The sequence below is a fragment of the Phascolarctos cinereus genome, unplaced genomic scaffold (assembly GCF_003287225.1).
Source record: "Phascolarctos cinereus isolate Bilbo 61053 unplaced genomic scaffold, phaCin_HiC Scaffold_4;HRSCAF=312, whole genome shotgun sequence".
Taxonomy (NCBI): domain Eukaryota; kingdom Metazoa; phylum Chordata; class Mammalia; order Diprotodontia; family Phascolarctidae; genus Phascolarctos; species Phascolarctos cinereus.
The window spans coordinates 587,158,862-587,186,228 of NW_027555847.1; the positions used below are offsets into that span (position 1 = coordinate 587,158,862).

At 37.2% G+C, this 27,367-nt stretch overlaps 1 protein-coding gene and 1 pseudogene across 1 annotated transcript in view; both read right to left on the reverse strand.

The window, feature by feature from the left end:
• Positions 1-4,143: 4,143 nt before the first annotated feature.
• The window catches only part of CFAP418 (cilia and flagella associated protein 418), a 31,972-nt gene continuing 8,748 nt past the window's right edge, over positions 4,144-27,367 (reverse strand). Inside the window, exons 5-6 of the mRNA XM_020968798.2 lie at positions 13,497-13,592; positions 4,144-5,898 (exon numbers count right to left, since the gene is read on the reverse strand). Of these exons, the coding sequence (XP_020824457.1) occupies positions 5,739-5,898; positions 13,497-13,592 (256 nt within the window). The 3' untranslated portion in view covers positions 4,144-5,738. The remainder of the gene's footprint in view (positions 5,899-13,496; positions 13,593-27,367) is intronic.
• On the reverse strand, positions 6,922-10,249 carry LOC144457203 (survival motor neuron protein pseudogene; annotated as a pseudogene).

Consider the following 27,367-nt stretch of genomic DNA (forward strand, 5'->3'; position numbering starts at 1 on the left):
ATACTATCTCATTTGATCTTCACAACAACCCTGGGAAGTAAGTGCTGCTGTTATCCTCATTTGACAGTTGAGGAAACTGAGGCCAACAGAGGTTAAGTGACTTGCTCAGGGTCACACAACCAGTAAGTATCTGAGACTGGATTTAAACTTGGGTCTTCCTGACTTCAGGCCTGTTGTTCCATCCGTTTCACCACTTAGTTGCCCAGCATGGAGTAAGTGCTTAATAAATGCTTTTTGAATCCTTGTCTGGGCTCTGGATGTTGATTTTATTTAATTTTATTTTTGACAAGCCCCTAATCTCATCAGATGATCTGAGCATTCTTATCTGAAACTTGTCAAAGTCTAGGACCCCTAAATTTTTGTATATACTGTCTTTATATTTTGGAAGGTTCCTTCAAGCATGTGGTTTAGATTAAGGGTTGATGGGAAGATGGACTTTTTAATGTACTTCATGGCCTGCTATAGTATAGATAATGTGTTCTAAAAGTTCCAACATTTGTCTGTTATTTGGAAATCAGGAAGGCATTTTCCTCAGAGAAACACACAATGGTGGTTAATGGCTCACAACATCCAATTTAACTCAAGTTATATCAGAAGCATTGTGATACAGTACCATATGGATACAACCTCACAAAAGCATCATTCCTAACAGTTTCGGTTTCACAAAAACACAACTTTAGCCGCATTGTGGGGGTGGGTGGGTGAGTGATCAGGGTTGGAGAGCAGTTTCTTCCAGAGGAACAATATTAGAGACAGTTTGAAGGTTGTTTGTGGCTTACTCTTGGGAACAGCAGTTGGGATGGCCAAAAATTGAGGGAAGCTCTGGGCCCAAGGCCAATAGAGTTGGAATGGACAATACTGGGGACTCTGGCCTGGGCATGAGACTGAGTGGAACTCCATGGGTTCTAGGGAAAGGGCAGGGTGCCCTGATGTTGAAAAGAGAGGAGTTGGACCCAAGAAAATATGGATTAGCTCTGGAATCAAGGGTGGGAGTAAAAAATTCCAGGAATGCACTTCCAGAGGCAGGGATCCTCAGCTGGAATTTTTCTTTTAACTTAACATTGTACATTTTTTAATTAGCAAAAATCTGCATTCTCCTTGTGTCCCATTGAGAATGGAGAAAAAAAAAAGAAACTCCTTTTACAAATGTGTACAGTTAACAGCAACAAAATTGTGTTTGTCTCATTTTGCACTCTGAGCCCCCCCTACTTCTCTATCAGGAGCTGGGTACCATGTCTCATTCTTGTCCTCTGGAATTGTGGCTCGTCACTATGATGAGCAGAGACCCCAAATCCTTCAAAGGGGTTGGCCTTACAATATCGTTGTCACTTAACAGCTAAGAAAAGGCAGCTTTCTTAGCCATAGTAAGGAAAGGGTATTCGTGAGGACGCAATATTGATTCAGGTAGATGTTTGCTTCCCTGCCTTTGTGGTGGGTTATTCTGGTCAGCTGATCAAAAGGTCTGACGGAGGAGCCAGGTGATTCCTCCTTTCTTGGCATCCTTGGTACTTAAATCACCAGGAAGTTGTGTCAATAGCCTGAGCCAATTAAATTTCTGGGATGGTTTCACTATCTTTTGAGGAAAAACAATCCTAGTCTTCATGGGGGTTAGCGTGAGATGGGGAGAGACTTTCCCAGGGACTTGAAGGTTGAGGAGAAAGGCAAGTTTCCAGCGGCAGTTTTAGGTAAGAAAGGGAAGCTCTATACTTACCCTTCTCTCCGTCCTCCTTCCCCTCCCCTTCCCTAATTCTGAACCCAGAGTGATATACAAGCATTTGAGAATGGTGAAATCTTCATAATTGTCAAATCAAAGAATCTGATAAAAAAAACTTTTAGAGGTAGAAATAAATCATGTAGGTCAATTTTCAGTTTACAGATGAAGAAACTGAGGACCAGAGAAAAAGCCTAAACTGATTCTGCCCCCTGGTGGCCAACAGAGGGATCTGTCTGTTTGCTTCCTCTTCTCAGGGATCATATACATAACTGTATTCCGTCCTCCCCCTCCCCTTTTATAAACTATATTTTCATTCTTTATAGGTGATACAATTTCACATCTCTGCAATATCCATTTCTCTTAAGTCCTTCCCTCTTGCTTATAACTATTATTTAGTTATTTTAGGAAAATCCAAATCCTTTATCTCCCCCTCCTCCTACCTTTCCATTTATGAGATTTTTAAAAATGACCTTAATCATGGCTGATAAGTGATAGATCTGTAGGAAGAAAAGGGAAATTAAAAAATTTTTTTTCTTTGCATGAAATTAGACCTGCTACAGAATCAGTACCATACATGTCCAAAGTCTTTGAAAGATCCTTGAAATCCTTTCGGAGCTAGACTTCTCACCAATACTTTTGCTCCTTTAGAATTTGCGCAAAAGGTTTTCTGCTGTCTCTTCCTCCTCCTCCTCCCCCCCTCCCACTCCAATTAAATCTGATTTTCCTTGAGCACTAGCATTTAACTTTTAAAAATCATTATAATTTTTTTTCATTTTCTTATTGTAACAGCATTGTTTCTATTACTTTTCATGGCACATGTACAGTATTTCAGCTACATGTATATTGGCTAGGTTCTGTGGGCTAACCTGGGAATTTACCCAGCCCTTATAACTTTGTTTCTATAGGAAAATGTACTTTAAGCATTGAAAGAGGATTTCCTTGAGGTCACAGAGATTGGCACTAGAATCCAGGTATCCTGATTGCCAATCCAGTGATTAACCTTTGTAGATAATGTTTAGTGTCTTACAAATATTGGTGTAAAGGGAGAATTAGTAAAAATGTCTATTTCCTTGATGCTTTAATTTTTATGTTGGCCTTGGACAAAACTGTGAAGTGGTCAGGGCTAGCTTTCCCAGTGATCACAGGTGTCTGTGCTCTCATGCTGCTGACCTTCTCTCTGACCATCCCACCTCCCTCGTGAAAAAAATGTCATTCCTTTGTTCCATCTCTGTCCCTATGTCCGTAGCTCTCCCTTCGAGTTTTCTATTCATCAAAGTTGACAGCTAAGTTAATAAACACATTCATGTGAATGTGGGCTTATTATAGCCCATGTGGGCTATGAGGAGAGGGCTGATTCTGGGTTTTCCACCGTCCTCCCTCTCCCATACCATGTACTTTTAAATGGCTTCCTGAAGAAAATGTCATCGTTTTTGTTGTCAAATCTTGTGGAATAACTGCGTATATTTCAACCTGGGCAGAAGAAAAAGGTGGAATAGAGATGCAAGTCAACTGGGGACCTACTCTTGGGCAGGTGGGATCTTACATTCAATATTATGTAATAGTGTTGAATAATACTATCTTCAACTTACATTCACCTCTGTATCTCTTAGCACTTAACAGTTTAGTATCAAATGCCTATTCAGTGTTTGTTGAAATGAACATCTTGGGGTTTACTTCTCTGGTCAGTTTCTTCATTTGTAAAATAAGGGGGTTGGATTTCCTCTCTTGGGGCCCTTTTTTTGACTCTGACTTGTATTTGCAGTTTCCAAATCAATGACCTAGGTACCATACAAACCTTCTTTATATACTCCCCCCTACCCCCCAGACCCTCCCCATACAAGCTGCTTCAAATTAGCTCCTATATTATTATCTTTATTGTACTGGCAGCTGGAAAGGATTTAAGAGAGTATAGATGGGAGTGAAAACAGGAACTTTTAGACCTTATTTTTACATCAAGCACTTCTGTTGTCAGTAACATATAAGTGTCAAGCAACATTAAATATCCATTACACATATCTCATTAACTTTGTACTCAAGGAGATATAGAGCTACTAGACATTTTCTCTTTAATTTTTGCAGCTCCCAAAATATGAACCTGGATTTCTTGGGAAAGTTGCAAAGGAGTTCTTTCTGTCTGAAGTATGGAAAAGCTAAGAAAAGAGGTTCTTGGTAGTTCCCCCCCACTTTCATCTAGAAACAGAATGAATAAAGGTTGGCTAAATGGTCAAGGTGCCAAGGTTGCTGGAGGCCAAGGGAGGTGGCCTCCTGGTCTGATATGTGAATCCTGTCCACACTAAGAAGTCCAAGCAAACCAGGAAGAGGCAGGGACAAGGGACGATATATGGGAAGCATGGGGCGCCAGCTTGGCAGTTCAGCAGCAGCCAAAAGCTGGTGCCCTGTCTCCAATTATTTCAAGGGATGCTGGGAAGTTCTTAAAATTTAATTCAGTTTAATTAAACATGCATGTTATGCACCCTTTTACAAAGGATGCTGAAGGACCAGACAGTTGTCAGCATATCAAACAAATCATGACAGGGTGATGTCACTACTGGCATAATTTAAATCATGACACTCGGAGGTAAGGATTCTTATTTAAGAAGTGCCAGCTGCTAAGTCAGTACTATCTTTATTGAATAATATAGAAAATGTTAACAAACACAAACTGTGAAACTTATATTTGATGTCTTATTGAGGCAGGATGAAGGTCTGAGTGCACAGAACAAAGTCACTGGCTCCTTTTTTTTTTTGGACAAGATACACATTAGGCAAAGATAGAAAAGATTCTAAAATTTAGTAAGGATTTCGGTAGGACATCTGTAAACAGTTTAAAATCTATTAGCTTTTTTTTCTAAGATCTGGAGAAATTGTAATTTTCTTTTATATTGATACTAAGAGTCACATTTTAATCAGATTACCTATAATAAAATAGCCATTTATACTTAAACATAATACTTCATCCACATTTTAGATACAAGATAGTGTAGTACTAAAAACCTTATAATTGAGAACTCAAAACCATTTTACTGACATTGGGATATTATTAAATCATTTGTTGAATGTCAATAATATGCTGGGGACTGAAGACACTAATATAGTGGAAACAGAAAAAAAAACCCAATGGCATCCATATACCATTATTGCATTTATGTATTATGTGTGTATGTTTTTGATGAATATTTATAGTTTTGAGTCCCCAAAATTTCTCGCACTGAAACAAGCATGTACAAGTAAAATGGCCCATCAAAAGATGTTTTTCTGATATAAATGGAGTGTCAAAGTGACCAGGATGAGGTTACCAAAATGCCAAAAATGGGTTAACCTATTTGAGAATTCTGTAAAATGCCTCCAGAGGGATGAGAGAACACCAACTGGGTATGAGATCACAGTCAGTCTGTGGTTTCTGCTACAACTTCTTATGGTCTTTGGCAACACTAGATTGGACAGATATGGAAGATACCAATACACATATGGTTTAGAATGAGGGACTTTTTGTGTGCAGTAGTCAACATTTCAACAATATTTACATTAGATGCTACTTGTTTATATTACTATGAAACTCAAAACTTAAAAAACCCATCCAGATGTTAAAAAATGGTTTTAACATGTAATCAGGGGAAATATATAAATATGTATGTGTATGTGTGTGTGTGTGTGTGTGTGTGTGTCTTTATAATACTTGATGGTGAAAGAACATCATGTGGCCTAAAAAGAGACAGAGAAGAGGGCAAACACCAGGGTTTCAAGAAATGGGGAGAGTTTAACTTGTGACTTTGCTTGTAACAGGCAATACTCACACATATTAGTAAGGAGAAAAGAATGATTCTGAAGTATTAAAGCCTGATTATCTTTCCTAGCCCATTGGACTTTGGAAATTTGTAAAATTTACTCAAATAATTCCACCCTCTTTGGCTAAGAGACACAAATGATGACAGTTGTCTTCCTTGCTTCATCATAAAATCATCCCAGAGTCTGCTCCCATAAAAGCTGGCCCTTCCATAATAACTGGCTGGAAGGTGAGAAAACTTCACTCGTTATGTTTACCACAAACCCATCGAAGTTGCTGATCAGTCCGGAGGTCAGTGAGTTCTTCTACATCTCTCCAACTACACTGGCAAGCATAGGCCCGTGTCCCTTTCCGCTTTGTCATCTTTGCTTTCAACTTGTTGAATTCAGGCATGTTGTTCCTGTAAATAGGTAAGTAAAGTAAAATAGGCAGCTTTTAACATTATGGTCCTGTTTGGCATTTTCTATATTGGTAATAACTAATGATAATTTACAATTTAAAATCATTTTAAAAAAGTAAATTTTAACACTTGTAATTCCCCAACTTTAAAGGTGACATAAGGGAAAAACAAGACAAAAAGAAAAAGAAAAATTGCCCAAACGAAAGCCTCATTCCACTGTCTCCAACAAAAGCAGATAGAGTTTGTTGTTCTGCTTCCTGCTCTATGCCTTCAATGGCCTTGAGAATGTGAGGCAATTCTTTATTTCTCTTTACTACTCAAAGGCTGTATATGTTGACACAAGGGACAAATGAATAACTGATTTCATTATCGGCAAGATCATAGGATACAGAAGAGGGCGCCAGTGCACCTCTTCCTCTGGAACGTGTGGATGTGCAGAAGGATCAATGTTGGTGCTGATGGATACTGGGAGAAGTGTGGGTCCACAGATCTTCCTTTGGATGAACTCATCATGGGATTACTTCATAAGACAGGGCAGGTCTGGGGGTAGCTTGGGGTAAGCAGGTATTTCTACATATTAAATTGGCATAGTACTTTTTCATGTGCATCAGGCATCTGCCTATTCATTGTACTTACACTTACGCATGCGCACACGTGCGCGCGCACACACACACACACACACACACACACACACACAAAGACAGCATCTGTGATTTCAGCAGAATGAGGAACTTCTGGTATATAAATTCCCTCTACTAATGTAAACCCACAACTTCTCTGTAATTCAGAGTCTTAGAAAGTCTGGTACATTGGGACATTAAGTGGTTTGCTTAGTCACAAAGCTCAGAGGGAGGACTTTAATATAGGTCTTCCTGACTCCAACATTGGCCTTCAATCTTTCCTGCCACAATGATTTTTATTTAACAACATAACTGCATGTTCTAGAATGCTTTTAATTAGGTTAACCTAATATTATTTTTTGAAAAGTAAAACTTTATTGACATCAATAATAAAGTTGACTAAGAGTTTTCAACATTTAGGACTTTCACATTCTCGCTGTTTGTTCAATTATTCAAACATCCTTTTTTCTAAATATACTTTGCTGATTAAGAAATTAAAAACCTTGTGTACATTAGAACATATTCAACAATTATACAATAGATTGCGCTCTCCAGTCAAGTCTTCTTAGAGGGCGGAAAAAACCAACTTTGTTCATCACAACCAGGACAGGATAAAATACCACTCTCCTTGGGAGAGATTTGTACTCCTTAATTGAAGTGCTGGTGTCTTCCTTCTTTTTGATGTTGTTTTAAGCCCAGGTAGTAACCAGTATGATAGCCACTCATGTACCAGGCTATTAACATACTTCCCAAAGCATCAGCATCTTCAGGAGAATCCGGAGACATGGGAGGTGGTGGAGGAATCGATGGTGGTCCCAAAGGAAATGGTGGGGGCCAGCCTGTGAGGAAGGGTGGTGGGCCACTGAACTTCAGTCCAGGCTTGCCTAGCCCTGGCACTGGAAGAGGAAGTGGTGGTGGAGGAGGGAAATAAGAATTCCAATGAGCAGCTTTGGATTTGATATGATTCTGTTTGCTTCCAGGTGATCTGGAGGATTTTTCACTTTCATCTGTTGAATACTGACTTTGACTTTCATTTTCATTTTCATGTATAGGTTCTTTATCACGAACTCCTTTGGAAGAAGAAGATCTGACGAATTCTGTTCTTCTTTATTTCCATAGCCAGTGTAAACTACAAGACATATCCCTCTCTTCAGATCAGTTGATGCAATAGTAGCTGGATATATGTTACCATCTTCAGACCAAACTGCACAATAAGCATCACCAACTTTCCACTGTTTCAGTGGGGCTGGGTTACTTTTTTTCTTGTTTCTGTTAATACTTTTTCTTTTTGGTCCAGCATTTTTTTGTTTGTCTGAAGTTTCAGAAATTTCACCATTCTTTAAAGCATTCTTAAATGATGCCACAGCTTTGTCATATGCTTTTATCATCCCAAATATCAGAATCATCACTCTGCCCGGTACCTCTGCGGAACAATACTGGTTTCTCGTGCTCTCTGACGATGCCACCTAACGCAGCTGTGGCGAGCAGAACAAGCCACCCAAAGCGCAGGCTCCCGGTTAAAATAATTAAATCAATGATAGTGACCACCCTAGAAAGTTACCACATGACCAACAGCATTAAAAAAGTTATTGTGTTTTAATCTGAGCTCATCAGTTATTTTCATAATAAACTGGAGATACTTATATAAATTTCCTATGATAGAAAAAAGTAAAGTTCCCAGTGATATCAAAAGGAAAAGTAAAACAGATCAAAACTATAAAAGGACATGTAGCATCATATGCATCATCTGCTACTTACATTGTAGCATACAAATATAATGTGCCCTCTGGTGGCCAAATGGGCACTATAATTAACAAATGTATTTTTGTATAGCAAATGTCATTTTAGATCAGATTGAAGAAAAATAAGATGGCTAAATTAAAGACAATGTCCTCTAGTCAATTTACTATATATATATATATGAATTAACATTTTTATAAGCATTAATATGTTTAATATGTATTTGAAATAGTCGGGAGCTAAGAAATAGAAAGAATTGCTATAAAGGCAATCCAAAATTTTTTTAAAACACAAAATTTGCCAATCTTCAATAAAAAGATCACCCAAATATTTCTTCCCAAGGAAGCATATCCTTTAGTTTGGCATTTTTTTAGGGGGTGGGGTGGAAGGTCTGAATCTGTGATTTCATCAGTGCGGGGGATGCTGGGCATGGAAATTCCCTGTACTGATGTCTGTATGTCTGTAACTTAGAGTCTGCTAAGAGTTGCCTAGGACACTGAGAGATTGAGCAGTTTACTCATGGTCTTACAGCTAGAAGGTGTCAGAGACAAGGCTCAAACCCAGGTGCTCCTGATCCCTGAGATGAAGCTCTAGTACTAGGACATGTAGACTCATAAATGGTCCCTTATTTCTTCATGTGTCGGTGTGGACAAGCACACAATTTAAAAACAAGCCAAGTGTCATTTACATGCTCTATTCTTTCATGCCTTTTCTTCTTCACGAGGCAAACAAAACTCACTTTACAGTGCTTCAATGTAGCAGAAAACGAATGGTTACAAAGCATCTTGTCGTGTATAAATGCCAATATGAAAAACATTTATAAGAAGTTCTGTATATTAATCATACTAATTCTTTAATTGCCTTCTGAACAGATATCTCAAATGAGTATGTAGTATACATCGGGAGCACAAGAGTAGTATCTATTTCTTCTTAGAGTATCCAGCACAATGCTAGGCACATAGGAGGTGCTCAATGCTAATTTAGCTATAATCACTCAGCCTTCTGTTAACCAGAACACCATATGGACCAGCCCCTCCACATACCTGTAACAGTAAACACTTGATGTTTATTATGACTCTGGGGCAATACATGACCTTTAAGTGCCCAGTGGATCATCAAAAGAGATTAAATGACATTTGCTTTCAGTCTTAGTGGTAAGTATATTTTATTGGATTTTAGATTTTAAAAAAATAACTTATAATTACTGAAATGGTATATTTTGCTTTTTATGTCAATACTTCAAAAGACTTCAGTGGGATAGCTACTTCCCCTGCTGGTATAGGTCATGTCCTTTCCATACTTAGTAGATGTATAAAGGGTTAAAAAAATGTAATGACTAGCTGCCAACTTGCTGGTGATAAGCCTCTCTGAGATGCATTTTGTGGCTGGACTTGTAGACTCTGACAGAGCTTACTCTTCACTGGCAGAATTTTCAAGAACTTAGGTTAACTCCATGTCAAGTGGAGGTACAATTTACAATTATAGCTCATATATACATGGCATTTTATACTTTATAAAATACTTTCTCGTGTGTGTGTGTGTGTGTGTGTGTGTGTGTGTGTGTATGAAATCCCATTATGTAGTAAAGATTAATATAAGATGCTGGATGAAAGAGTTCCGTATAATAAGTAAAGTAAAAATGAACACAAAGCTTAACACAAATCTCCAGGAGCCAGGCTTCCTAATCTCTGGGTTGTGGGGTGAGCCGGTATAAACCACAGCAGCATCACAGGACTTGAGAGCTGGAAGGGACCTCGGCATGAGACGCCTCCCAAATCATGAAGCCCATCTATAACGCCTCCAATAAGTGGTCATCCGGCCTCTTCCTAAAGACTTGCGGTGAGGGGCACTTGCCGCTCACTCTGAGGCAGCTCATCTCACCTTTTGACAGTTCTAATAGCAAGAAGGTTTTTCCTCATGCTGAGCTGAAGCCTGTTTTCCTGTAATATCCATCTCTTGCTCTTAGTTCTCTTTTCTAGAAGCAAGGACATGACATGTCCTTCTTCCAGATAATAATTCTTCAAATATCTGAACACTCCCCCTCGCTCCTGTTTGAAAATTGAGATGCGGCGTTTTCTAGTCCTGCAACTCTCTCTTCTTCAGATTAAACAGTCCCAGTTTCTTCTACTGATCCATGTATGGCATGGATTCAAGTCTCTACCATTTTGGTCACCTCATTTTGAATACACTCCAGCTTGTTAACATCCCTGCTAAAACATGGTGCCCAGAACTAGAAACAATCATTCCCATGCACTCTGACCAGGGCAGAAACACTACCTCTGCTGCTCAGAGCACCATATTCTATTAATGAAGCATTAGTTCTTTGGGCTGCCACATCACACAGCTGACTAATAATAAGACTGAAGTTTGTGAGAAGCTCCCATCTTTTTCACGTGAACTAGTTTCTAGTCATATTCTGTAACTTGTGCAACTGATTAAGGTGAAGGACTTCAGATTTACCCTTATTAAATTTCTTTTTATTATTTTTTGGTTCACCATTTTAGTCTCTAAAAATGTTTTAGGATTCCAGTTCTATCATCGAATATACTAATTATCCCTCTTAGCTTTATGCCATTCAGACATTTGATAAGCACATCATCTGTGCCTTCATTCAAGTCACTGATAAAAATGCTGACCAGAATAGAACTAAGAACAGCAATGGAGCATTTTACTAGAAACCTCTTTTCAAGCTGCCATAAATCTATTAATTAAAACTTTCTAGGTCCAGTCAACCAATTCCAGATGTACCCATCTAGTTCACATTAGCTCCACCGTGTCTACAAGAAACTCTGCCTAATGTCTTGTTGAAATTCAGATATACTATGTTCATGGTGTATGTCTAATGTATCAATATAGTAACAATTTCTATAAAAGGAAATAAAGTTATTTTGCTATGACTTGTTTTTAATGAACTTGTACTGGCTCTTAGAGATCACCTTTTTCCAGGTGCTCAGAAATCATCCCTCTAATAATCTCTCCTGGAATTTTACCAGGAATTTTAGTAAAAATCACCAGCCTGTGGTCTGAAGTGTCTAATCCCCCACAGTCACATTTGGAAATCAAGACATTTGTCTGTTTCTAGTTGTATGGCCCTCGCCCATTTGCCACATTTCGTCAAAGATCACTGACAGCAGTTCAATAATCATACCCACAATTTTATGATACATTTCATGCAAGCATGGTGACTTGAGCTCACCAAAGACAGTTAATACTCTCTTATTATTTCCTTATCTTGGATTTCAATTTCCTATTCTATTTTTCTGTCTTTCCAAGTCCAAAGATTATTTTCCATGGTAAGGAAAACAAAAGCAAAATTGTAATTGAGTTCTATGTTCTCAGTCATCAATAATCATCTTCCTACCTATACTGTAAGCAGGGGTCCTATACCTTTTATTTGCTCTCCCTTTTTAGTAAAAAATATAATTTTTACTGTCTTTAATATTTATCACAAGCTCTAGCTCAAATCAGGCTTTGTCTTTCCCAAGATTGTTTTCATACTGAATTACTTGACTTTGCTTCCATCTCTTGTACATGTTCTTTTAAAATATGAGTTGATCAGTAAGATCCCTTTAAAGCCATTTCAGACCCTTCTTCCTTATCAAAATTAGAAGTGATGGTGTCATTAAAATTTTCTTCTGGAAAGCTTTCCATTCCTCTTGAGCCAAGTTCCTTTTTATAGCCTCAGATCATGAAACTCTCTGCATCTCTGAACTCTGTACTCCCTAAGTCTGGAATTCACATCAGACTAAGACCAGTATTTCCCTCCTTATCTCTCACATACACTAAGAAAGCCTCGTCACTGCCTCCTAAGGGCCTTGTCATCTCTAGTTCAGCAACCAGTTCTTCCTTAATGGTCAGAATCAGGTCAAGGACAGCAGTACATTTTGTCTCTTCCTCCACCTTCTGAAAGATGAAATGATCAGCAAGATAAGTAAAAAATGTATCATCTGTTTTGTTTTTAGCTGACAGAGAATTCCAGTAAATGTTTGTTCTGATAGTTAAACATCCTCCCCTGACTCCCTTCTCTACAGTCACAATTGTATTTATTCAGCCTCCATGCCAGCTTTGTGGTCTGTCTCATGACTCTGTCATCTAATTGCTCCAGATGGTTTGGTGGCTTATCGTACATTTCCACCACCAATTTGCTCTATTTCTTCTCTGTTAATCCTCACCCAAATGCTCTATCATGCCTCTCTCCTCCCTTAATTCTGGGAACTTCCACACTTGTGAATATTTTCTTGATGTACAATATTCCTATATTACCTTCCTTCTATTTAATGTTTCTCTTGAACAAAGCATATCCTTCCTCATTGCCCTATTACAGTCAAGAGTTATATCTCACTAAGTTTCAGGGATACTATTAGAGAGAAACTTTCTGTAGATTTACGTGAGGATGTGAGTGAGGGTGGCCCTCACATATGTATGTGATGACAATGGGTCCTGGATGAGAAAATGTCTTCCTTATTTATTCTCATGATAATGTTGATAACATAGTAGGATTGTACAAATGTTCAAAACTGGCTTTATATTTGGAATTTACATAACTGAGTACTACTGCCCAGGCATACAAGCTCCTATGTGCTTGTCTTTTTTTGAATGTTTTCTAAGAAAGTCTACTATTGTGCACAGTGCCTGGCATATAGCAGGCACTTAATAAATGTTTACTGATTGACTGATTGACTAAAAGCCATAAAGGCCAATGGCTACAACCCAGCAATTCATTATTAGACTAAAACAACCTTGCACAAACTTTAGGCTTATGTTAGTTTAAAGAATTATATTAAGGCTAAGGGAAGAAGCCATATGGTGGGAAAAGTTTTTAAATCTCTATAGTTCTGAAGGGTTTATTGTATTAAGCTTAACAGGTAGTTGGAGGGAATTCAAAGGTATGGTATACTGAATTGTTGCTATAAAGCTATTTTTAGGGTCATATGCCTGATAGATAAGATTTACTTATTTTAAAGTTCACTTCGTATTTCGGTAACCAAACTCCCTAGGATGAAGACCAACATAACGTGCCATATAGTATATACCACTATATGGTAAACAGTGTTGTAGCAAGATTCCCACAAAGAAACAAAAAGGCACTCAAATATGTCTTATGTCTAGAAAGACACTAAATGCTGAATTTGTTCACTTTATTACTGAAAAGAGATTGTAAAGCAGAACAAGAAATAATGAACTATTCTGGACAAATTTTTCAAAGATAGTATTAATTTGAGACTTTTTGGAACATACCTGAAAAACAGATAATCACAGGATTTATCCCACTTATAGTCATCAAAGCTTAATACACGGAAGTCACAGGCTGTACACCGCAGTTGGTCACACGTTCTAGTCAAAGAGATCATAGATTCATTAAAATATTAGAGATGGTAGGATGTGACTAATAACTGGCATATAGTTACAAAAGGATACTTATTTAGTAGTAATAATAGATATTCTTAATTGAAATGTACTTTAAAGTTTACTTAAATTTAACTTATTTAATTTGATCCTCAAAACAATTTTGTAATGTAGATACTATTACATATTATTAGCTCCATTTTTCAAATGAGTAAAATAAGGTTAAATGATGTACTCATAAGTACTGGAAGCTGGCTTTGAACACAGATCTTTTCAGACTTCAAGTTTTACTCTGATACCCCATCCACCATGTTAAAACTCTGGTATTAATACTGCTCATATTATTCCTGCTGCCTTTCTAATTTCTACCAGAAATATTCCCCAAATTTTCTGTAGAACTAAACTTTAAAGAATTTCAGAATTGGAAAAAACCTCAGTAGACATCTAATACAACCCATACCTGAAAAAAATTCCCATCTAGCAAGTGTTCATTCAACTTTGTGCTGACTTGGAATTGTCTGAGTAAATGGACCCTGGGGTAGCCAGCCCATAGTACCCTGAGGCCCTCTAGCAAGATGCCTTCTAGCAAAGGCAGTTCATTCCACTTTTGGACAGCTCAAATTGTTAGGAAACATTTCCTTGATGAAAGGTAAATCTGCCTTTTTTCCACCCCCAATCAGGTCACTAGTTCTACTTTTTGTGGCTAAAGAGATTAAGTCAAATTCCTATTTTAAGTGATAGCCCTTCAAAAACTTGAAGTCAGCCATTACAAATCTGTCTCCTCTTCTCTAGACCAAACACCTCCATTTTCTTAAAGCAAACTTCGAATGACACAGATTCTAGGCCTTTCACTACCCTAGTTTCTCTTCTATGGATACTCTCTAGTTTATCTGTCCTTTCTAAAATGTGAACTAAAAACGGTATTTGAGATAAGGTCTAACTGGAAGAGAGTGCTACAGTTGGACTATCACTTCCTTACTCCTTGAAGCTATGCCTCTTTAAGTGTAGCACTGGATCACATTAACTTTTCCAGCTGCCAGGAGGTAGTGGATAGTCAGACTATAGACTGGTGAGCTTGATTTGGATTCTTGATTCTTTTGTTTTTGTTAAAGGGAGAACCTGTGGGCATTTAGAAAGGGTCATGACTACTGAGAAGTTTCCTGGTTTTAATCAATAACAAATCAAGCTGGACATTTTTGACGGAGTACCTAGACTGGTAGGTAAGGAGAATCCTAGAGTTTTGCAAACTATATGACAAAAGTCTCTCTTGTTTTCCTTGCAGTCATGATAGAGAGATAAAAGCTGAATGTTAGAACAGTTGAATAGATTTGGAATTGGTTGAATGACTGTGCCTAGCAAGTAGTCAGTGACTCCAATTGGTCAGCCAGTCAATTAATGAGCATTCTGTGGCTTACTCTGTGCCAGGTACTGTGGTAAAAGCTAGGGATACAAAGAAACTGTTCTTGCCATCAAGGAACTTGCATCTGATTGGGGGGGGCAGGGGAAGAGAGACAAACATGAAAATTACATTACAAGGTACACATAGAATAGATAGAAGGTAATCTTGTTTTCTTTTCTTTTTATTTTTTTAACGTGTTTTTAAAGCTTTGGGTGGCACATTTTCTCCCTTTCTCCCTCCCCACCCATCCTCATTGAAAAGGCAAGCATCTTGATACAGGTTACAGATGTGTAGTCATGCAAAACACTTCCATAGTAGCCATGTTGTGAAAAACTAAGTATATTTCCCTTCATCCTATCCTACCCCCCATTTATTCTATTCTTTCTTTTGACCCTGTCCCTCCTCATAAGTGTTTGCTTCTGATTATCCCCTCCCCCAATCTGCCCTCCCCTCTATCAACCCCCTGCTCTCTTGTACCCGTCCCCCCTTATTTTCCTGTAGAATAAGATAGATTTCCATACCCAATTGAGTGTGTATGTTATTCCCTCCTTAAACCAAATCCTATGAGAATAAGATTCACTCATTCCCTCTCACCTTTCCCCATTTCCCCTCCACTGTAAAAGCCTTTTCTTGACTGTTTCATGTGAGATAATTTACCCCATTCTACCTCTCCTTTTCTCTTTCTCCCAGTATAATCCTCTCTCACCCCTTAATTTCATTTTCCAGATATCACCCCTGATAGAAGGTAATCTTGGAGGGAAAGGAATTAGTAGTGGAGAGGGGAGGAAAGCCTACTACAAAGAGGTGGGCTTTGTGCTGAATCCTGAAGGAAGTCCTGGAAACTAAGAGGTGGAGGTGAGGAGGGAGAGCATTCTAAGCATAGGAACATTCAACACAAAAGGCACAGATATGGAAGATAAGAGTGCTGTCTGTTGAGGACTAGCAAGCAGGCCAGTGTGGCTAGATTACAGAATGCGTGGAGGGGAATGAAGTGTAAGAGGGCTGGAAAGGCATTATATAGGACCAGGTTGTGAAGCACTTTAAATGCCAAAGGAGGACTCTGAGTTTGATCCTGGAGGTAAGAGTGAGCCAGTGGATTTTTTTTTTTTTGAGTGGGGGTTGAACAGAAATCTGTGCTTAGCTCTGTTCTTATCATTGTTACCAACAGCTAAGGGCATAGATGACATGCTTATAAAATTTATAGATAAACTTAAGGCTTGGAAGACTAACTAATACAATATGCACCAAAAAAATTCTTGCACTATGGCACAATGTTGCAAATTTAATAAGATGAAATTTTGTAGAAACAAATGTGAAGTCTGACATTTGAGTTACATGATGGGGAGGCATAGTTTATTATTTTTTTTAAAATCTGGGAGATTTTACCAGACTGCAATCTCTATACATACAATCAGTGTGAAATGGTTGGCAAAAGAAAAAGCAACTGATCTTAGGCACCAAGACCCAATTGGGGCCCTTAAAGTGAGAAGTGTGATCGAAGGTGGGAGATTAAGATGGCAGAGAGACTGAGACCAAGCTATATGAGGGCTGGATGAAAGAACTGGAGATATTTAAAAGCCTGAAAACAAGCTGGCTGTCCTGAAGTGTCTGAAGGGCAAAACGTGTAAAATGAATTAGAAATATATTGATTGATCCCACCAAAATGGCAATTTTTGACAATTTTTCTGACAATTAGTTGTCTCAATGTGGAATGAGCTACTTTAAATGGTAGTGAGTTCTCCATTATTAGAGATTGTTTAAAAGAGATTAAATGATCATTTATCAGGGATATTTTATAGGAATTTCCCATTCAGCTAGGGATTATATTAATAAAATCTGAAATCCCTTCAAATTCTGAAACTTTGTTGATTCTCAGCATTCATAAATAATGCTCTTTCATTTTCCAATTTGGAACTCAAATCAAATTTCAAGAATCTGCTGCCCAAATGTCTTCTTTAACGAAAAGAAACACAGATGAAAAATGAAATCATAAGCTTGACCTGTGTGGTTCCTCATGGGAATACATGGAATGTTTGTAAGGATCTTGATTATCCTGTTGAATTTCACCTCAAGGTACCTTCAATTAAACTGCATTCAAGTGCTTAAGTTTTTTCTAAAAAAAAATTTCCTTTTCCTGTGGAAATTTTACTCTAAAACCTAGATCTCAAGGGGATGTCAAGAAGTTCTCAAAACAAAATTAGTGTTAATTAACTTAAGAAAAAGAAATACTGTATTAACCACATAGTACTTTTAGGGGTGGAAGCTTTGCAGCAAAAATTAAATCACAGTGTACTGCAAGTACAGAAAGAGTTTGGATTGTGTGCTGCGAACATTTAATTTAAATGCTTTCTGAGAAAAATGTGATTTATCCAATCATTTTAAATTATAGAGAGAAAGAACATTTTAGTACTCCCATTCCTTTTTTTAAAAAAGTTTAAAAATCATTTGTTTACCCTTGAAAAACTCAGATGGGTTAAACTTCAAATCTTCATACTTTTTATAATCTGAAAATTTATTTAAGAAATACTTTATATCTAAAAATATTCACTTAGACATAGCAAAAACTATTTTAAATTTACATGCTATTCATGCAGAGTTCTCTCTTATCACACTGTTAGCAATTTACCAAGATGTATTCATGCATAAAAAAAATTCGACAATTAAATTAGTGCAAAGTTAAATTGAAATTCTGAACACACAAGTCAAGAAATGCAAAATTATAGTTCCCAAAGCTACCGTAACTTGTCTTCTTTCACATATGTACTTTATTACATGGCTGTACAGAGTGTTAACTTTAATGCCTTAATACATATGTGCAATTTGGCTGAATTATAGCTGTTGTGGGAACCATAACTCTGAATTTCCTGACATTTTGTATGTGTAAAATCTCAACCATAATGTTGAATACAGCTTTTGAATTTAATTTAAAATATAGTAGTTTATTCAAATCTATTCACACTACCACATTTTCCTACAAACACTATCCTCAGAGAAAAATAAAACCAACTTGCAGTTAAGAAATCATTCTGGTGCTGTGATTTCTATGATTCACTCTATTAGATCATAATTAATACCAGTCCATGGAATAATCCAGCCTTGCAAGTAGTTTTAAAAAATCATTAGCCTCACTGAAATTCTACTTGGCTTGAAATCTCTGCATTAGTTTCATACACACTTATACCATCTTTTCATCTTTTAACCATCTCCTTCTACTGCTCCCTATATCAACCAGCTAAAAATAACATAACATGGTATACACCATGGTTATGTATGTAAGTGTTTCATACCCTGAACAGACGGATAATATATGAGAATGTAACTTTGCAAGAACTGTCTATCTAACCTTTGTATTTTCCGTAGCATCTAGCAGAATTCTTTGAATATAGCAGGTGCTTAATAAATTTGTTGAATAAATATTATGGAGTTGTGATTAACACATAAGATAAAGAACAGATCCAATGAAGACATGGAAGTAAAAACTAATATAGGTGAATGGACATATGATTGTAAGTGCAAAGGAGATGCCAGATTGACTAGAGTGACTTGATTTTGAGGTAAGTCAGGGAGGAGGAAGTGCTCAGCAGAAGGATGATTATGTCTAGGCAAAGAGGCTAATTTCCTATTCAGAACTAGCTACAGATTACTAACTACTCATGAGCAAAAAAAGAATAAAATAAATGTTGGTGACAGCAAATATTTTCCTGGAGATTCCAAATCAGATTAGATGGAATAATAGAAGAAATGATAGGATAACCTAATAACGGTCACCTCCTGACAAATTTAGTGTTAATGTATATTACTGAGTTCTACTTTAAGGAGATTATCCTCATTGCTATGAGTAGGCTGGACTGGGACAAATAAATGTCATTTTATGGTGTCTCTAAATCCATTAAGATGACTGGTAAAAGGAAAAAGCTGGGATCTAATGAATCACAACCCCTCTTTTTAAAAAATGTTTTGTTGATTTGTAAAAATGATGTGGAGATTTAAAAAATCTAATGAAACACAAACCCTCTTTTTAAAAAAATATTTTTATTGATATCTTCTGTTTCTTAAACCGTCATAGTTATCAATCAATCAACATTTATTAAATGCCTACGTATCAGGTACTCTGATAAGTGCTGGGGATATATAAAGAGGCAAAAGACAGTCCCTGCCCTCAAGGAGCTCACAGTCTAATTTGGGAGACAATATGCAAACACAAACACACGCGCGCGCACACACACACACACACACACACACACACACACACACACACACAACAAGCTATATATATGATAAATAGGAAATATAAAAAGGAATAGCTATCCCAAGTATCTATCTCTTCTCCCCCTTCCAGAGAGCCAATTTTTCTCCAGAGGAAAAAAATTAGTACAATTGATCAACACATTGAGTCTAAAAATATGTGCAATTATCTAACATTGTGGACCTCCCACTTCCACAAAGGGATGGGTTGGGATTGTCTTCTCATATCTCTTCAATTGAGTCCTTGGTCTATATATACTTCTGTTACATTTACTTTATTACTTTTTTGGAGTGTCACTTTCTTTCCATTTATATTGTTTAGTTATAATGTATGTTGTTTTCTTGGCTCTGCTTACTTCAGTCTGCATCAGATCATGTAGACCTTTCCAAGCTTCTCTTATTCATCACACACATATTTCTTATAGCATGGTAACAGCCCATTACATCCTTGTACCACAGTTTGTTTATCCATTCCCCAATTGATGGGCATCTAATATGTTCCCAATTTTTAGCTGTCACACAAAGTGCTGCTATAAATATATATATATATATTTTTAGGCAATTGGGGTTAAGTGACTTGCCCAGGGTCACACAGCTAGTAAGTGTCAAGTGTTTGGTCTGAGGCCGGATTTGAACTCAGGTACTCATGACTTCAGGGCCAGTGCTCTATCCTCTGCACCACCTAGCTGCCCCTGCTGTAAATATTTTAGTGTAGACAGGGACTTTCTTCTTATTGATGGCTGCCTTGGAGTATATGTCCAAGGAACTGGAGTCTCTGGTTCAAAGGGTATGGACATTTTAGTCATTTTATTTGTGTAATTCTAAATTGCTTTCCCAAATGGTCGTACCATTTCACAACTCCACCAATGATATGTTACTATGCCCACTATCATTAATGTGCCCATTGTCATTCCATAACCCCTCCAACACTGAATTGACTATTGTCTTTTTTTCGGCTGATTACCCAGATATTTTATGCATTTTGTAGTCCTAAGGATTTAGATATTTCTTTCTATTATTGTTTCTTGTGTTTGGTTATTATTACATAGAAATGTTGTTGATTTTTGAGGACTTTGTAGCCTATAATTATGCTGAAGCTATTAGTTGTCCCAATTAGCATCTGTGATGATTCCCTAGGATTTTCCAAGTAAGCTACCATATCACCAGCAAATAAGGATAGTATTATCTCCTCTTTACCTATCTTTATACCTTTTTTTTCTCTTGCTTATTATTGTTGCTAGAATTTTCAGAATTATATTATCAAATAACAGTGGGGAAAGTGGGCATGCTTGCTTCACTTGTATTTACTGGAAAAGGTTCTAATGTATTTCCATTGCATATGATACTCGTTTTTGGTTTTAGATAGATTTTTAAAAAATTGTATTTAAACAAGGTCTTTCTATACTTATACTTTGTAGGGTTTTTAGCATAAAAATGTACTTTGTCAAAGACTTTTTTGCATCTATTAAAATGATCTTGTGGTTTTGGCTTTTAACATGATTAATTATATTTACTGCTTTCCCAATACTGAACCATCCTTGAATCCCTTGTATAAATTGCATTTGGTCATAATGAATGATTGCCTGGGTAAACTGCTATGACTGTTTGACAGGATTTTATTTAAAGTTGTTGAGTCAATGTGCATTAATGATATTGACCTATAGTTTTCTTTCTTTTAGTTTTCCCTACTTAAAGTGTTACGGTTGTATTTGTTTCATAAAAGGATTTTGGAAGGGTGCATTCTTTCTCAATTTTTGAGAATAATTTGTGAAGCATGGGTATTAACTGTTCTCTAAAAGTTTGGTAGAATGATCCTGTAACTCCATCATGACCAGGAAGTTTTTCCTTTGGCAGTTCCTTTATAGCTAGCTCTATTTCCTTTTCTGAGACTGGCTTATTTAAAATATTACTAATTTTCTGGACATTTTAGGTATTTTATATGTTTGAAATTATTCCCCTATTTCTTTTGTGTTCTCAGTTTTGTTAGTATATAAATGCACAATATATTCTGAATATTCTTTTTCTTTTGGTTTTGCTGTGATTTCACCTTGCTCAATTTCTATTTTGATTTGATTTTTCTGCTTTCTTCTTTTTCATCAGATTAGCTAAATGTTTATCAATTTAAAGATCTTTTCAAGGAACCAGTTTTAGTATTACTATTTTAACTTTTTTCCAATTTATCTATTTCCCTCATAATTTTAAATCTCCTTTTGGGCTTATTTAGGTTTGCTTCTTGGCTAACTAAAAATGCATATTCAGTTCATTAATCTTTGTTATCTATTTTGTTAATGTATTTTTTTAGGTATAGTATTTTTTCTCCCTGCTTTAGCTTCATCCTAGAAATTTTGGTATGATATTTCATCATTACAATTTTCTTTACATGGTAACTGTTTCTTCTATTTATTTGACCCAATCATTATTTGGGATTTCATTGTTAAGTCTCCATTTGAGTCTGTATCTTTTATTTGTGGTGCCTAAACTAATTGCTATCTTTATTGCACTATGGTTGGTAAAGAATGTGATAGCTATTTCTGCCTTTTTACATTTGTTTGTAACTGTGCCTTAATACATGGTCAGTTTGTTAAAGTTCCATGTGGTACTGGGAAATATGTATATTTTTTGCTGTCCCATTTAGAAAACACTAAGTTTTTATTATTTTTAAAATTAGATTTTTTTTCTAATTACATGTGAAAACAATTTTTAACAATTCATTTTTAAAAATTTTGAGTTCCAAATTCTCTCTCCCTCCCTTAACCTTTCCTTGAGAAGGCAAGCAATTTGATATAGATTATACATGTGTAGTCATGCAAAACACATTTCCATATATGCCATGTTGTGAAAGAAAACACAGACACCCTCCCTCCCCAGTCAAGAAAAATAAAGTTTAAAAAAGTCTGCTTCGATCTGTATTCAGTTTCCATCAGTTCTTTCTCTGGAGGTGGATAGCATTTTTCATCATAAATCCTTTGGAATTGTTTTGGATCACTGCATTGCTGAGAATAGCTATGTCACTCATGGTTGATCATAGTACAATATTGCTGTTACTGGGTACAATGCTCTCCTATTTCTGCTCTGTTCACCATGAGTTTCTCCAGCAATTTGTTCAGTTCCATGTTTTCCTTTTTGTTTGTTATTTATCAAAACTGAGAGAGAAATATTGAGTATTCTGCCACTATTGCATTAGTGTCTATGTCTTCTTGTAGCTCAGATATTTTTCTTTATGAATTTGGAGGCTAAGGCATTTGGAGCATATTGGTTTGTTGGCTATGGTTCCTTTCAGCAAAATATAATGTCCTTATCCTGCTTATTTTTTGTATATTTGCATTTGCTTTGTCAGACATCAGTGCCTGATTGCAGTGCCTGCTTTTTGGATTCACCTGATACATAGTTAATTATTTTTTCCATCCCCTAAGTTTTATTTTGTGGATGTCTTTGTTTTCTAAACATCTTGTGAGCAACAGATTGTAAGGTTGTGTTTTCTTAGCTAACCTGTAATTTTTTAAATGGACTGTTTAATAAATTTACATTTAAAATTACGTTAGGATTATATTTTCCTCCTGTGTCTAATATTATGATTATGGTTCCCCCCCACCCCCGGCAAGTTGTGATTTTTCCTTCCTCTACTGTAAACAAAGTACTCTGTTTGTTCAATGACTTCATTTTTATATTTTTAAGGTGGTCCTGTTATGGCTGCCTCTCTTCCCCTCACCCCTCATCTTTTCCTCTCATTTGTTACCCATTTCCCTTTGGGTTTTTGCTTATTAATGCCTTTTTTCCCCCTCCTCTCAGTCAAGTAGATTCTTCCTTCATCTCCTCTTCAATTACCCTTGTGTTTTTTATTTAAAATTTTTGCACCCTTTCCAAAAAATGAGTTCTCTTATTCTATTCATTATTCACCCTCTTTCTGGATACTCTAAACTCTCACTCTGTCATTCACAGCGACTGTTAAGTATCTGGTTTCTGTCTTTTCTTTGTATTCCTTATGCAATCAAAACTTCCAAAGTATCCATTCTAGGCTTTTCCCTCTTGGAGGTTTCTGCCATTGCCTTATCAATCTTGCTCCATATGTTCCCCCTTTTCATTGTGCCTCACCCCCAGAACAATGTCATTTATTGCAGGTGTCAAAGAAGACACTAATTCTCCCCTACTGTGTTCTTGATTATGTGGTCCCTTCCCCTGCTTACCTTTTTCTCCCCATTTGCCTCAAAATCTCCTCCCTGTATCCATGCTCCCCCGATGCCCCTGGTGCCAGTCACCCTTACAAGTTTCAACTTCCTTTCTCCTGAGGTAGGACAAATGGACTTTTCAAACACCAAATCCCCTAGGGTACACCCAGTACAAGGTACCCCCCCCATCTTCTTTCACAGACCATCTCTCTTTAATCATTCATCAGTGGAATCTTTTCCTATCATCAAAGCAAGGCATCCTTCTCCTTCCTTCCTTTTTCGATCCTTCCCCCCACCCCCACTCCCCTATAGGATCTTCTCTTTTTGAGATCATAGGGGTCCCCTTCCCCTTAGTGCTTTTCCTAGATTTGACCCTGGGACATCACACATTTTTCTATATCTTTCTGCTTCTCCTTCCCCATTTTGATGTACTCTCCCACACAGTAAGCAGTCCCACAAACAAAACAAACAACCCACAATGATTCACCTGTAGGAGGATATTACCAGGTTCTGTCCATAAATGCCCTAGGGCCAGCCCACCTTTTCAGTGTTAACCTTCACAGGAATTCCATCTTCACTCTTGTCTCCCTGAGTACATTTAAAAAGTTCTTATTGTTTTGTCTGCTAGCATCTGTTGTTGCTACTATTCTTGGAAGCTGCATGTACTCACTCCTCCTGCATTTCTGTTGTTTGGGGTATTTCAGAACCAAATAATCTCTTAGGTCTTTTTTTTTCTCCTCAAAGTATTTCTAACACCTCTTTAGTACTGAATGTCGATCTTCTTTTCATTTTTGTTTAAAGTCATATTTGCAGGGTAAATTACCCTGGGCTGTATCCTCAGCTCTACTGTTCTTTGGAATACATTATTCCATTTTCTTCTACATTTTCTGGTGGAATACAAAAGACTTGAATTATTCAAATTTCCTTTCTTTTGCATCTCAGGATGGATTTCTCCTGATCACTTGCAGAATTTGTTTCTGAATTGAATTGTTAAATTTAACCACTATTATGTCCTGGAGTTTGCAGCCTTGGGTATTTTCTTGGAGGTGATCCATGAATTCTTTCAATTGTTATTTCATTTCCTATATCCAGAAGTTCAGGAGAGTCCTTGTCTATTATTCTACATTATGGTGTTAAGGGTTTTTTGGTCCTGTTATGGTCTTCTGGGAGACTTATGCTCCTTGGGTTGTCTCTAGACATTATGGCTTTAAGATCAGTATGTTTTTGCTTCAATAGTGAGCACATTTTCTTTTTAACTTTTTTTTTGGTTCTTTTCATCTGGACTTTCACTTCTCTATATTTGAATTCCCAATCTATTGCTCTCCCTTTTGTTTCTTTGGTGAGACTTGCCAGTGCAGATTCTAGTTTTTCTATATTGCCCCATTATTTTTGCCGTGCAGGCCAAAAATTCTACTGTCATAATTCTCATTTCTCTTTCCAATCACTAAGGAACAGTGCACTGTGGTTCTATGTTCTCCCCCCGTTTTACAGGGTTCTCTTTTTATCAAGTGTTGGATCATTATCCTTTGCTTTGCAGACACCTGAACAGACACCTGAACTCATTTACTACATCAAGAGGCCACTTTGCCTTCTGCTGTTAATTTCCTTCTGTTTTCTTTTTCTTTTTCTTTTTTTTTTGGCAGTTGGGGTTAAGTGACTTGCCCAGGGTCACACAGCTAGTAAGTGTCAAGTGTTTGGTCTGAGTCCAGATTTGAACTCAGGTCCTCCTGACTTCAGGGCTGGTGCTCTATCCATTGCACCACCTAGCTGCCCCCCTTCTGTTGTTTTCTTATTGATTTATCTGCTTACGTTCAGAATCTTTGGGTTTTCTTCTTCCTGAGATCTTTGGTAGCTTATTTCCCCCCCTAATTTTCTCCTATTCATTCTGATTGTTCCTCTGATAATGGTTTCCTTGGGGGCTGCATCTCAAAGTGTCTCAGCATACTCCCACATTGGGCATGGTTCAACACCCTAGGGCTCTGCACAAAATGACTTGAGTGATGAAAACTGGCCCGACCTGGATGTCATGCTCTTTCTCTCAGTTCTGCAAAGCACTCCCTCTTCACCTGTTCTGACAGCCTGTCCCACTCCCTCTGTTCCTCAGTTGTTTGGCCTGGCTCACAGAGCAGCCATGCTCATGCTATGGGGTTGTCCACACAGGCACCAGTAATTCAGAGCTTTGCAGTGCTGGTGCTATCAGGTTCTAGTCCCCAGAAAGCATTTGCTCCTGGTGGGCTGCCGCCTGCTGCGCTTGCTGTTTGAAACTGCACTAGCAAACTTCCACAGTCTGAAAATTTCCATAGCATTGGAAAAAGAGTGTGGGGACTAAGGTCTGGGGCTGGGTTTTGTTGCAAGTCCCTAGCCACGTGCTGGGTCCTTAGCTAGTGCAGCCTTGCTGCTGGTAGCATGGGAAGCAAGGGAGGGATGCTGAGTGAGGTTGGGGGTCAGTGAGCATCAATTCATAGTTTTTTAAAACCTTCTCATGGATTCTGGAAGTCCTAGACCATAAAGACAGCTGATGCTGCTTCATCTTAGGTGCATAATTTATGTTTTAGAGAAGTCTGAGAGGTCGTGGGGATTGGAGAAAACGTTTAGTTTTCCATCTTGTTGCTAACATGATCCAGAAGTCCATAATATGCTTTTATTAGGCAAAATTTAAGGTTTTGCACTGAGAAGAATGAAAAGAGCATGGCTCTAGGGTAAAAAAAAAACCTGGATTCAAATCCTGCCTCTGACACTTACCACTAATGTAACCTTGGGAAAATTATTTAACTGTTCTGGGCTTCAGTTTCCTTATTAACAAAATGAGGGGGAATCTGTATCTATGATCCTATGACTTGTGGCTGGGATGAAAAGACTCATAATTTTGTGCTGAGACCAAACTTAGCATTAATTTGTGGTTTGCTGGGATTTTTTTTGGACATTGTGAAGCACTAACAATGATCAAAGAATGGAAAATTCAGTGAACATATACATTAGTTCATGAATTTTAAAATTATGGTGTGAGCTGAGGCTTTTAGTGTTGGTGTTTTATTGGTGAATTAATAGCTCAAGAAAGCAAGAAATCTTTCAAACACAGAAAGACTAAAAACTTGATCTCTATAAAACTCACATGTGTTCTTGGTCCAATCTGTACATAACAAAAATCCCTTCAACAACATTCCTAATGAGTAATTATCCAGCCTTCTCTTGAAAACTTACAGTGAAAGAAAATCTGCTACCTTCTATATATTAACTCATTCTACTTCTAGATAGCTCTGTTAGGAAGTGATGTTCAAAAAGACAGCATAAGACTTTGCCAGATGCTCTGCTAAAATTTAGGCAAACTATATCTGGTTCTACTACATATAGGCAAACTATATAGCATACTCTTGGTCGACCAGTAACCCCGTCAAGCAGGAAATGAAGTTAGCCTGATATGATCTATTCCTATTCTTGATGAGTCCATTCTGACTCTTTAAGATCACTGTTTCCTTTCTTAGATACTTACTAGCCATATTTTTAATGTTTTGAATTTTGCTAGGTAGCAAACTCCAAAAACTAAGGCTGCTATGAGAAAAGGGTCATAAAAATGTTGTTTTTTTTTTTAAAAGGCCACTAAGTGCCCAAAATCTTGTCAAGGATATTCATTCCAACTGACCCATAGGCACTCGCTTTCTAATTCCATGACTGGTGAAAATGTTTCATCATCAGATGCAATGATTTGTTGCATTAAAAATAAGGCAGGAATTAAGAAGATAAGAAGTTGGTAGATCATGATACTATATCATATTTTGTACAGTTTTCTGTGACTGGCTGATATAATGCTCTGATTAACTGGCATAGAAAACTTTATACTTTGCAAATATATTTTTATTGTTGATTAAATATGATCTTTGCAGTTATTTCAAAATTGAATAGTAAGCCTTTGATCAGGAATGTGTAACCCCCTTATTGTAATACTGTTTCTAAGT